This window comes from Pipra filicauda, unplaced genomic scaffold (genome assembly GCF_003945595.2).
Source record: "Pipra filicauda isolate LSUMZ 115617 unplaced genomic scaffold, ASM394559v2 scaffold110_size2237424_pilon, whole genome shotgun sequence".
NCBI lineage: Eukaryota > Metazoa > Chordata > Aves > Passeriformes > Pipridae > Pipra > Pipra filicauda.
Window position 1 is genome coordinate 1,142,078 of NW_024103552.1, and position 14,513 is coordinate 1,156,590.

Consider the following 14,513-nt stretch of genomic DNA (forward strand, 5'->3'; position numbering starts at 1 on the left):
CACTCAAGAGTTAAGATGCATTTCTGAACATATGTTCATTTAACTGAACAGGTTAAAAAACTACCAATTCAAACACTCTTCTCTAGGGGAAAATAAATCCTAATGTAACTAGCAGGATAGGCTACTCATTAAAGCTGAACTTGGACAAGTTCCAGAATAAATTTAAGGAAATATGAACAAGCGAGTCTTGCTGTGTAGTGGTATGGAGTGAAAATGAATCTGTCCTAATTAAATGATTTTTAAATACACTTTGGTTGTACCCAGTTTGCTGACAAACTGTAATACAGACTTGCTGAAATATTTGGATAAATCTGGCATATCATTAAAGAAAATAGTTTTCTTCACTGTTTTTGAATGAAAACATGAACTGGACCTTCTTATACACCAAGCATAGGCACCAATATAACCAATTCACAGGCCTGTTATGAAATATTTTCAGTTTGTAGACTTTAGGAACAGCAACTCATTCTTGTAAAATCAACACCTCAGAGTGATTGAAAGAATATAGTGGTGAACAGCTGGGTCCAGAGGTTTATACAGAGTCCCCAACTGCAAAGCTGGACCCTGCAAAATGTTTGAAAAAATTTGATTTTTGTTATTACTCATATCCTGTACAGTAAAATAAGATTAGTTCATTTTTTCCAAAATAACAAAACCAGTAACCTGCTACTAGAACCCAGCATTGTGCCTTAGAAGAACCTGAATGTAATTTAAATGCCCAAATAATTTCAGTCAGCATTTGCACACCTTCCCTCTTAGGCAAACAGAAAGTGTATGCTGGTTTTACGTGACATGAATGAAGGTTTCATCTACATACCTACAACAAACCTGTATTTATTTCTATTTAACCTGATGTTTCATATCAACTTAAAGAAAATTATAATTTTGACCATTTTTCTTAACATTTAAGCAACTATTTATTATGGTAAAGGAAACAACGTCTAGCTATGTAATGACAAATATCAAACCTCTGAAGGGAACACGTGGAACGGGAACCGGAATTATTATTGTTTTAAATGCAAAACTGAAGTCACCACTACTCACAAAAAAACCCTAAAACATATCATGTCCACATATACTAACACAATTTTCAGTCTTCAGTCAGCAACATACAGTTATTCACGTTAGAGGGCCAAGTTAATTATTATTAAAAAACATCTTGAAGACTTATGTCTTCAAAACTTCTTCTGTTCTTCTATAGACTACACTAAAAGTTGCCTGATATCTTACGTTATCTCTTACATGGATTAATTTTCAGGAGCTGCAGCTGCCTTGGCCTCTTATTTGTAGGAAACACTGCTAATCATACAATCTATTACAAGGGAGAAAACAATGAACTTAAAGGTTCACCACTTTTTTCTTTTTTTTTCAGGAAATCAAAACATTAAGTTAGTATTCCTGCAAATTTCAGGTATGGGATTAGAAGAGTACAATGTTATCTTTTTTAAACTGACTACTGTATCATTTTTTAAATATTAGATCTGAAATTTGTCAGTGATGAAAAAATTTTTGTAAAGTATTCAGTCATATGTGAAGTTCAAAAAAAAAAACCCCTACAGATTTCCTTCAAACAATTGTGAAAACAAAACAATACAGGCAAGAGTAAAACCTTCCATATGGCTTAGAAAATGAACAGAGACTATCCATTTTTCATTTTCAATAAAATATGTGTTTTAATGGAACAATAAAATTTACCTTTACACAGCAAAGTAAAAATGAATAATTGCATATTACAAGACAGAAATAATAAAATCAAACAAATATCTAAAGGAAGAAACCTCAAAAAAAAATCTATTTTAAGAAAAGAATGCAGGACTCTGGACATACCTGTTAGAAGCTCTAAATTTGGATCTTTTAAAAAATAATTGTATTTGTTTTGATATCTGGATATTAAAAGTTATGATCATTAGATTAAAAATTATGATTGCTATATGCAAATAACTATATTGGCTTGTGAAGCAACAAGGAAGTGAAAATCAGTGACCTCAGTAAGACAGTTATTATAACTTTACCTGCCATGAGATACCACGAGAAAAAAGTGGAAGACTGCAAAAAAAAAACCAGGACTGTGAGGGTAGGAAAGTCCTAATTTTTGCCAACCTAATTCCAGCCACACTAAGCATGAGATGAGTCTTTCCACCCACTGGATTAAAAGTATAAGGAAGCAGGTAAGAAAGCAGTCTATGTCCATTTCTAGTTAGGTCATTGCCTATGTGCCACAAAATGTAACAGATCTGAACTAAAAATCTGTTGATACCAACAAGAGATTGGGCGTTTTCAGTCTTATTTTTGGATAAACTAAGGTGGCTGCTGAAACTGTAATGGAGGAACATGTTAAACCTGCAGCTGCACTAGAGAAACATATTTAGGATGTTAGATCAAATTGAGCTTACTAGCTCATCAATGGGACAGATGCTAGAGACCTGAACACCCATCAAATTGCAAGTGAAGATCAAGTGAATTGTCATTTCTTCCTTTGTAAAAAACTCTGTTTCTAATAATTAAAGTGATATGAGTAATCTACAGAAGAAGAAAAGGAGATTACAACCAGGCCTCAGCCTTCTTTAAGCACTTAATATATATGGGTTACACACATTAAACAACTTAATCTTATGCATAAAATTACATCTTTTAAGAACCATATCTTCTGAACTCCACAAAGTGTGGGGTGCACATCAAAAAACAAGAGATAAGAAACTCTCCTCATGGAGATGCCAATTCAGGACATTTTTCTTGCTTGCACTTTAAACAACCAGCCTTTCTTTACTTCTTCTAGAAGGTCTAAATTTTTTACTTGGATCTAGGAATCTTCCTGTCATTGATGGTGGGTATTAGTGAGAACAAGGGAAGGGCTATGACATTTAGCTGCATTATGTTCAACAAGATCCAAACATAAGGACCATGAGAAAAAAGTCAGTACTCATTAGAGTGACCCACGATCAAAATGTATTAAAAGCAAAAAAACCCAGAAACATTCCAGAAAGAAGCAAGGACTTTCTATAGGGAAGCACCGGCTCAGTGAAGGTGTTACAGGGTGGAATCATGTGAGAAGCAAAGGACTTTTATATCTACATCTAAATTGTGCCTTGTATCTTTTCACAAAAATAGCTCCTACCTGAAAAAGCAGCAATGACAAACTAAATCACATCATTATCATTTACCTCTTATATAAAAGTTGGGGGGAGGGGCAGGGAGGAATCACGTGGAACTTGGAGATGCTGTAACTAAACAGCTGCAGATGAACAAAACCACCAGGGGTAACCAGGTAAAAGTTGTTAGTGGTCATAAACCTTCACACTGCAAAGATCTGTGTTTATTAAAACAAAGCAAGCATTACTTTTTTTTGTAGCTTTTAGAAATCCAGTATCATTGCTTTATATATCCAAGTGTAATCCAAGCTCAGTGCCACAGGGGTGGTAATAGGGTTTGGGAAAGTGGCTTCCCACAGAGCAGCCTGCTTTACTGTCCCGGGAAGTAACCCCATCCTCTCCCTTTCCTCTCCTTTCACACAATCCCAGAAGGAGTAGAAACAGCCATTAAATCAATCTAAATCTGCCACACAGAGCCATTTGGTTGCCATTAGCAGGTAAAACAGGGAGCCAGAAGGGCTCAAACATGCTGGTGCTCAGTGAAGAAAACTGCACTGACAAATCCAGTTCAAAGGTCTTCTTGGGAACGAACACAGTTTCAAATTCCTTGCTGAAGATTCAAGGGCTGAGCACAGCTCCAGCTTCAAGTAAACACTAACAACAGATCTCAATAAGAAAATTTATCCAAAAAGCTAAGTTGGTTCTGATTTGGGGGTTTCTGTGAATTTCTTCTACTAAAAACTTGTGCATAGTGTTTATGTTGTTTTATAAATAGATTAAATACTTTGGTGGAAAAAAAAGACATATTTACACTGAGAGAAAAAAGGTTACTTGAAATTGTGGTAAATCATTTATAGCTAGTCAGAGAAGTAAGAAGGTGAATGTCTGCATTAGTGAAACAAAATTAGTACTTGAAGAAAAATATTGCACTGAATGGAGATGTCACAAACAAAATACATAAGACTAAGAGAAACAAAGCTATATCTTTAAAAAGCCATGTCTGTAGTGCCATACCTTTCCCCCATCATCCCCTGTTAAATGGGGATATATTCACAGGCTACTGCTCAATTCTGTTAAAGACAAATCACAATGTTTGGGGGTTGGAAGGGAGAACATTTAATCCAACCTTACTGCTAAATAAAAGCACTTAACCCCACTCTTTGCCTTACAGTACCTCAAAAGCCAATTCCACTATCCTTTAAGATAAAAGTTACAGCATCAAAAGGAAGCTGCTGGAAGCAAGGAAGCGTGTTTTGTTTTTCTGATTACCAGAAAAGCCTTTAATATAGCAAAGGATGGATCAAGGGTGTCTTCAACAGCAAGGACATGAATGGACAAGGTGTGCTAATGGTTCACGTGTATACTCTGCATAACTGCAGAAAGAGTATAAAGGCTCTAAAATTACTATACTGTGGTCTCATTAAGTAGCAACCTCAAAAGAATTTTAAAGGATATCAAAAGCTATTTAAAGCAAAACATTAAATCTCAGTAAATGCATAATACTTTGTACTTCAAAGACTACAATTATTTTTAAATCTAATTTTAACATCTTTAAGCACTGACTCCAGCATTACTTTATACCATTCATTCCCCAAAAATAATACAAACTTTAAAGCAGATTCTATGTATACACTTTTCCTGTGTTCAGTTTTGGTCCATTCACTGTGTGCCTCATAACATTTATTTCATTAATTAAAAACTACACACATGAAGAAAAGATACTGACAGTAAAACACATCAAAGCTATTTTCTTGTAATATGTATACACAGCCAAATCCAAGATGTATCCAAAATCAAAGTCATACATGTACTTTCAGAGCAACAGACTAAGTCAGTGACATTAGAAAAATTCCATTTCAATTTGCCCTTCCTCTAAAAATTTATAATACAGAAATCAGATGCTTAATTCTGTCATTCTCCATGTATATGCACATTTCTTCACTACCAAATATATTTTCTTACATTTGATTGTTTATTTTGGAATCAGTCATTAAACTCAAAGAAAAAACATCAGCAAAGTAAAAATTTTTTAGCCTTTTGTTTAAAAAACATACATGTTATAATGGGCAAAAAAATCTGATCAATTGAAAAATGAATCCACAATTTTTGTACTCATGTCTAACTAACACAATCCTTTCCACTTCTTGCACTGATATCAGAAGTACCTGCAACAGGTACTACAACCCATTTCCAAATTTAATAAACAGGCTTTACTCTCACAGTTTACTGTTTACGGACTTTATATCCCACCTGAGCCTGACTCAGTTGTTCTTTCTTTCGTTTTTTGTTCAGATGGCCCTCTAACATTCTCATCGAAAACATGCCAAGCTAAAAAATCTAGTTCAGAAACTGGGAGCTGATGTCCTTTAGAAGATTAAAACATAATGAAAAGTAGACAATGTTTACCAAACATACAGGCCCAATGGAGGTCTAAATGTTCACATGTTTTCAATACAGGACCTGTTTCTCAGTATGTACACCTGACAGGTTACTTTAACTTACTTTAAAAGGTGTTCCTAAAGAAACAGTAATAAAAAAAATACAAACTGGGGGAAACAAGCATGAGGAGAATATAGCAAACAAATGATCCTGGACACAGGACAAAATCCTTCTCCAACCTAGAGATGAACACAGCTGCAGTAAAGCTGCTAAGGTATTATGGACAGCTGAAGGTGCACAGGAGCCCTTATATTTGGTTTGAGTCAAGATAAATACAGCTTTTTTTGAATAAAATGGTTTTAGTTACCATTTATCATGGTTAAACTTTAACCGAGAGTCAGATTAAAATGCTTGTAAGAGTAGGTGCATAATTTAAGACTACAGAGTTTCTGGTGCCTACTGCTTGAGAGTGAAGCTCTGCAGAGTCAAAAAAGGATATGCTACAGCTTGTCCAGCAATAGTACAGTGATCCAATGAAGATAACCATATTATAGTTTAACTGATAAGCATGTAGCTTATTCAAGAAGCCTTTAAATATACAGTTTTGGTGAAGGTGGAATATTTGATACATAAGGTGAATAATATAATTTCATAAACATAATTCTATAGGGAACTATATTAGAAGTCCCAATGAAAGAAAGGCCATTTTTTTTCTTCAAATTATTGTATTTAATGACTACAAATTCTTAAAACAGTGCTTGCAATCCTATCAACTCCCATGGCATTGTCTTAAAAAGAAGATGCAAACAAAAAAGGTGAAAGGTTAGAGAGCAACTGCAACACTGTTGTACAGTTCTTCAGAATTCTATGTAATACCCAACATTTAAACAGGGCTGGCTAGCAGAATGACATCACAGTCAGCTTCAGGGTGCAAGTTTCAAGCATCCTTGATTGCAAACTAGGGAGGCCAAGTGCAGGCTCCAGTAATGGTCTGTGGCTGTGCCCGCTGCTGACCGGTTTGCTTGCTCTCCACCAGTCTCAGGCCACGGCAGCTGGCACTTTCTCAAACGATGCTGAAAGGACCAAGCATGTCAGAAGCTATTCTCAGTCTAAAGCTTGGCCATATCCTTCTTAGCTTTAATTTTACTTTTTTTCCCCTCCTTTTCAGAGCAGAAGGGAAAGTCACAGGTATGTGTATATGAACTGAGCTATGAGAGGTTACCAGGCCTCAGGGCAACAAATGTCTTCTAGAATATTTTATTTAGCAGCCATCTAAATATTTAGATTTATTTAGATGACAGCTCAGAGATTATATTTTTCTTTGTAATTCAGAGATACACTTAAAGAGGTAGAAAAAAAAGGCACAAAATTGCAGGCAAAATTCTGGAGAAACAAAGGACAAACTTTGTGTGACGAACTGCCACCAGTGCATCTTTCTAGCCAGAGTTTACATGGGTAAAGCCTCATAATAAAGAATATCACTGAAAATCCTAACCAGATCACTTCATACACATAGCTTTACCACTAAGAGAAACAAAATTTCTAAATACATCCAGTGCAAAAGGAATATATATTAAGGATTCATTTTTTCTTTAGAATCTATGCTACAGAACAGCACTTCGGCTTTAAGACTAAGTTTTTGAAACCTTTCACCAGTCTCTAACCAAAATTTGTCTTTAACCCTGAAAATCCCACACATTTTGACATACCATTTTCTTGTTTTTAGTACAAATGCCAGCAAATACTGATGGCAACAGTTATAATAACCGGGATTAAGTATTAGCCATGTGCAATCACTTTCCCTGGACAGATATTAGTCAATGGGCTTAATTTACTTTCACTGAAGAGACTTGACAATTAATTAGTCTAAATAACTACATTGGAAACACTACAGATGACCACCCTTTACTGTCAACTCTGCTGAATTTCCTCTTCGTGGACAATACTGAACAATACAACTGCTTCCAATTTACACTGATTAAAAGTGAATTTTTAACAGATTTGCTGAATGCTGCCTGCCACATCTGCTGAGAAGCAGTAACATTAGATCTGGACTTGATTTTAAAAAAAAATTAAACTAGAGGTTTGCAACTGAAGTTAATTTGTTGTCACACTAATCAAGTTGCAAGTCATGTACTCAGGATACAAAACTCTTCCTGGTCTAAGGGCTCTTCTTGGTAACTGACAACAACTCCTTCCAGAAGCTGAAAAGTGCCCCAAAATGTTCTTGCTGAAATTTGACATATTAATATCACCACAGATTATAAAATGTTCCACACAAGTTCCTTAAGCATCTTCATCCTTACACACAAGCATTGGCTCCCTTGAACTTTTATAATGCAAGATACGTTAAATCACATTTTCAATGAAAAGTCCTTCTCCTGTTAAAGCTGTTAAATCACCCCTTATTACTGTTCACAATGTGCTGTGATATTGCCATACTTACTCCTCAAACACAAAGATGCACAGTAAACCAATTTCTGAAACTGTCAAAGTTGCTGCTCACAAAGCCTGACCAAAACCAGCTACCAATAAGTTAACTTTAAAAATCTGATTTAGTATTATGTTCTTTGATGCATTTTCTAGGCAATGGCAGAGAAATATACAATGCTGAAGCAATCCAGCACACTCCCTAGACTGATTGTTCACATCTGAGGCAATTCTACACAACCACCTCTGCAGAACCCAAGAGAATGACTGCTGCATTCTGCTTTTGCACAGCCCTTATCACTGGTGTATCTCAATGGTTCAGACAGGTTTTAACATGTGCTAGCTCTAACTGGCACAACGTTGATGTGGCTGAAACTCCCCTGTCCCATACACTGATGGCATCTGTTCAGGCATTCAATCTACCCTGAATTTTCATCTGGCAGATATATCCAATTACTAACATAACTAATAGTCACAACTGAATGCTACAAAATGAGTTTCATGTGTTCTCAACCTGTTTCTACTTCTGACCCAGGAAACAAGCATGCCCCTCAACTGCCCATGTGAAACGCAATCCACACCCAATCTAAACTGACATTACTCTTGATTTACCATGACTAGCCAGTAAAACAGGCTGCCAAAATCAAGACCGAAGTGTCAATTTATGAGAAAACTTCCTAGATTTACGATCTAGTGTTCCCAGTCTGTGGATATTGGGCTCTGTGTTTCCTGCCAATAGGGTCCGCTTGCCTCTTACTAGCACAACTGCACTGAACAGCACAACAGCTACGTCTTGTGACTCTCAAGCTCAGAAAGCTACTGTGATTTCTAGTTCTAAGCAGATTATTCCACTGAACATGCCCTGCAAAGATGTTTCAATCAAAAAAGTAACAGAGACAGATAGTTCACCTGATCCCCCATAATACACTTTTAATCCTCTCTTCAGTGAGCAGCAAATCCTAAAATCTCCTACTGTCATCACAATAGTACCTTGTAGGTAAAGGCCATGTCACCAGGAGCTAACTTCCTTGCTAAATAACTTAATGTGTAAGAAGCCAGATCTTCATCAACCAATCTGCTTGTGGATCAACATGAATTGCTGTCACTCGAGTCAGTTCACTGGGATATCATCAAAAGCACACAGGATTTACAAAATGACACAGAGCAGCCATGAGTGGATGCACATGCTGACTCATACTGGAGCCTATAATGACCTTACTGGATTGTGTAAGGAGTCGAACAATGAATTCTGTCAATAAGAATACAGCTGTATGGCACACTAGTACATGGCTATGACTGAGAGGGATGTTTGCCTTGTAAGGGGACACATCATGGAAGAAAACGGAAGCAAAGCTGTATGAAAATACAAACAACTTCACAGTAACAAAAATTTGAGCAAAAACCTATACAGTAATAACGAGGGCTTTAGAATCCTCCATTTTTGTAATAGTAATATTAAAGTTAAAAAATGTAAGAGAAACTAAATTGTGTGTACAAAGCAACCATTTCACAACTACATGGTGACAAATTCAAAATAAAATGCAGGAAGTCAGGTAAGAAAGTAAAATGCTGATGTTCAGGTTGCTGGCAAAGTATATTTCTCAATATCACTGCATAATAGTTAGCCAAAAGGCTAACTTCCTAGTGTGCCAGTCAGAGTATCAAAAGCTGTCACTGACAGAGACAGTGAGAACCTTCCCACAGACCTGATAAAGAAAAACGAGTCTGGAACAGGTTAAGAAAAGCAATGCAATGCAATAACACACATAATTGGACTGGTATTTAGCTCAAAATATTCAGAGGACACTTCACTATCATTCAGAGATCAGAAAAATAAAAGGAAGGTTATTAAGAATATATATTGTGTAATGTTAGTTTAATATTCTTCAGAAGTACAACAAAGTGGTATTTTATAAGTGATAGAGGGTTATAACACTAAAGTGTCTTACACTAGATTACCTCATCTGTTACCACAGACATTGTAGCCAAAAGAACAAAAGGGAAAGAAATCAGCTAATTCCTGTTTGGCAATAAACATTTTTGTCCTTCATTCTAGGCTTTTAACCATATTCTGCTAATTCTCAGTTGGTTTTAGACATCCTCCTAAAAGCTCTGAAAGCTGCTTTACAATCTGACATGCAACACTATATAAAGTAGTTGTAAAATATTGACATGAATGTATTTTGCATCTTGTTATGCTTGACAAAAACAAAAGACCAGATGGTTTGTACTTTCCAATAAAAATAGATTAGCTATGCAATTTAAAAGATGTCCAAGACTTAGTTAACTAGTGAGTTTGAGCATATTCTTTTATAGTAAGAAAGACTATTAACTGCATTAAAACAGACATCAATCTACTACAAAAACAAAACAGCACTTTATGACAGTTTACGGTTATTTACTGGAACTCACTGGGCTGATGCTGTTGAAATTTTATCTCTTAAAATATCCTGCCAATGTTTATCAATCAGTTTTAAAAAATTAATATTACTACAGTATTTTATACACTGTATACATTTTAAGATTATTGTACTGAAACTAGAAAAGAAAGCTATTCTACTGATTTATGTCAGAAATAAAGTTGAGATTTTCACTGCTAACTCAAAACATACTACCTAAGGGATTCCATAACAGTTCATAAAATGTCTTTGTTTTTAAAAGGTATGGTCTGTGGTATATATTTTCTACGAAGAAATAGAAGAACACATGTAGCATCAGATGTGTGTACTTTAAGAAACTCTGGAATGTGAAATCCACAAATCCAAATAAAGCAGGTGGTATAATTTGGGAGGGAGGATTGAATTTAAGTTTAATGACATTACCAGGTTATCCTACCAGACTAATTCTCACTCACTGCATGACTTCAATGAAGCTCTCAGTCCTCATGCTGATTTCGATTTAGTTGAAGTGCTATTTGATGTGTTTCATCTGGAGTTTTATTCACTTCAAACTACACTTCATTTAACCAGGCTGCTGCTGTACTCATTTGTTTTTCTACTTTATTACTCACAAATTGGTGCTGCTTAGTTTAGATAAATCCTTGGAATAAGTTCATTTTATATAATTATCTTGTACCGTTAATAAATAAACAAGCTTTAGAAAAAGATCATATCACAGGAAAAAAGTGAGAAAAATATTAAAATACACTAGACCACAATAAGTGTTGATCTTACAAGATCTACTAATAAATGCTGATAGATGATTTGCTGTTTTAGCAGGACCATTCCCCTGCCTCCACTCCCCAAAACTACTGCTCCTTTATGTTATTAATCTACCCTACCCTATTTTCCAGCTGGGCACACACCACAATACAATGCATTTTTAAAAGAGAGAGATAGAGAAACAACAGCAAAACAGAAACCACGAGAGAATCAGAGAATGCGCGAGCGAGAGAATGCGAGCGCGAGACCACGAACACGTGAGACAGAGCGTGATGGCAAGTGTGCAACTGCACATGTGGAAAAGCACGGGACACCAGGCATGGGCAAGCAAGAGAGAGATGGAGCATAACGAGCACAAGCACCTGCAGAAGAGCACTCATGAAAAAGCAGCAGCACTTGAACTTGTCAGATGACAGATTTCTTTAACTATTTTTCGTCTGAAAAATAATTTTTTTGATTTTGCATTACTAACCTTGGGATTTATAATACAGTAAATAAATTTAAGTTTACCATTAAACACTAATTCGTTCTTACAGTTTGCTAACAAGGATCACTAACCAGAGCTTAGTGTTAAATGTTAGGTGATGTCATGAAAGACTGTCAATCTTGACCAAGTCCTGAAGTACTCTGATTAGTGCTGATTACTGATTATCCTGGTAACACCTTTTATTTTTCAGAAAAAGGTTGCAACACAACAGCAATTAACTTGAAGAGGTTAATACTTTTGTAAACTATTGATAAAAAATATGACAAAGCCAGTTAGGCTGCTACCACCTGGTGGTGTTCTGATAATGCTAAAACCCTCTTACATTCAACATGGTGTCACAGCCTGTGAGAGAAAAATTAGTATATTCTCTGTGTGGCACTAAGAACAGTCACAGACATAGTTCTTTTTTCTTAATCCATTAAGCTTTCACAAACAAATGTATCTTATAAATTAGCTATGCAACACAATGTTTGAAGCCAAAGTATTTAACATATTAACACGTTTTCTTGTCATTTTATGTAAAATTCTTTGCATGTGTTTAGTCAAAGTAGTACTACAGACAGCTACTTCTCAAAAGGAGGGACAAAGAAAACTAATATCCTGTCCAAAGTATTGCCAAAATGCATTTTCCTGAAAATAGATTTTATAAATGCATTGACATCTATGTCCACGAGATTTAAACTGAAAAGATAAATTTAAATACTGAATTTTCCATGACAACTAAGTTTAAAAAAATTTTATATAGCTCATTTCATAATGGCGCACAGAATTTGTTTCAGAAGAAAAGTGTTCTCATTTAACATATGAACTACTACAAACAGCTAAAATACCTGATCACATTTAACATATGAACTACTACAAACAGCTAAAATACCTGATCACAACGTTAAAACACTTCCAATTGTAATGAGAGATAAATAAAAGTGTAGTAGAGACTTTGTGGGGTTGGGATGTTTTGGGATTTCATCCTCCAACTTGTTGCTTTTTATTTGGTTGAGTTTAAACAGCAAGAGCTGTTCAGTTAAACACATCAAGCTTTGCTAGCAGTATGTAACTTAGAGTGGAAACTGGTTTTAGAAATCTACAAGGTCTAGAACAAAGCTATTTAATATAGGACTTGTGGAGGTTGCTTTCTTGGCCAAACAACGGTCTAAAATGTTTATTAACAGCAATCCTTACAAAGAAACTTATTAATAATAACAAACAATAGTAGAATATGACAGATGAGACAGAAAAGTTTAGGGATATATATGAAGCTTTGCATTTTTACGTCACTCATTAGAAATGCAAAAGTAATTGTGCATTACTTAAACACTTAATGCTCAGGCTTAATGCTCACCAATATTTGGGAAACTTGATCAGCTTGCCATAAACAGCAGTACTGAATGAGGGGATAACTGGAACAGGGATGCAGTATAATCCTTTACTGTCCAAAGAAGTCAGTGCTGCTTGAAAACCAAATACCTGGAACAAATTCAGTTAGTCAAACAGTATGCTACCACATGATTAGATCACTTTCAAGTTATTTTATAACATAATATATAGAAATATACTCAATAAACATTAAATAAATTATGTATTAATTTTAGATAATTCCTTTCATCCAAACACAAATATAGCTACAGAAAGTTACTTAAAATAATGCCCTAACAGGAATACATACAACAATATTTTCTTCCTCAAAAAGTGTTAACTATGCTCTGCTGAATTTTTAACAAAATGCTGAATTACAATTTAATAACTCAAATACTTTATTCTATATCCTTTAACTTGCAGATCGCACACTGCCTTTTATATAAAATAAAATCACTTTTGGTAATTGTAACAACACTGGTATGAAAAAGTAGCATTTAAGGAAATTAGAAGCTTTCCTTCAACAACAAATTAACTTCAGTTGCAAACCTCTAGTTTAATTTTTTTATTAAATCAAAAAAAAAAAGCTTTTTTTCCTTCAAAAAGCTTTTCTTTCCCTGTTCAATATGGAAAACAAACTTTTGTAGAGTTGCCTTTTATAATGCTGTACCACCATTCACATAAGAACAGACCACTTTGGCCAATATTAAAGCTAGCAAATAAACCCTTTAAAACTCAAATCTGATGTTCAAATGTTGCTGCTGTAAAGTTTTTGAATAGAAAAATCCCCTCAAACTGAAAAACATACAGATGACTTGCAATATTGCAATACCAATCACTTTAAATGTGACAGAAGGTAAACATATCACACAGAAAACTTAAAGCATGCCATGCAATTCTGGAACAGAGTTTTGTTCATGCAGAAAATAAAGATTTAAATAATTAAATTCTTACTAAGATATCAGCATGGAAGTGAATAGATAATTGAAAAATTGAGCAAAACTAACAGTACTAGTATTAAATATTTACATTTTACTAGCACCCAAAAGGTTTTGAACTGCCTGAGCCCATCCTAAAAGGCTGGAAGGCCTGTTTAAAAACTCCTCTTGAGAGCAGAGGGCAACTGAATACTCCCGAAACAATCTCCCATAGCTTAAGCTTCCCCCAACCTCGCAACAAGAACTCCTCTCACATACTGCCTCTTTAATTGAGAACATTCAGAGGTCTTTCCTCTTATAATGAAAAACAATTAAATTGTTAGTCAACAGTTTTTGATTGCATACCTTCACTATCATGGTATTGCTACATCAATACTACTAGTAGTGATGGCTTTTCCTCATAACATCCCATCAAGTGTCTAAGTGTACTTTCCAGCACTCAATCTACATTTCTATGAGCATTATCTGGGAAGAAGAAAAAGGTTTCGTTCCACATTATTTTAACTCGACCTTGCCACAAAGACCTTGGGGCTTCACTCTGTGCAGTCTCCTCATACGAAGTTCTCTGTTCATCTTGCAAAGCATTTGGCTCCAGTCAGAAGCAGCAATTCCAAACAACAATGTTATGTGAAATGTCTTTACATCCTTTTAGACAAGCTGTTTTAGACAAGCTGAA

At 35.2% G+C, this 14,513-nt stretch overlaps 1 protein-coding gene across 2 annotated transcripts in view; it reads right to left on the bottom strand.

The window, feature by feature from the left end:
- Nucleotides 1-14,513, bottom strand: part of VPS13B (vacuolar protein sorting 13 homolog B) — a 427,213-nt gene that overhangs the window by 344,973 nt on the left and 67,727 nt on the right. For both annotated transcript variants that reach the window (XM_027717679.2, XM_027717677.2), the window contains exon 16: nt 12,886-13,010. In XM_027717679.2, coding sequence (XP_027573480.2) covers nt 12,886-13,010 — 125 coding nt within the window. The remainder of the gene's footprint in view (nt 1-12,885; nt 13,011-14,513) is intronic.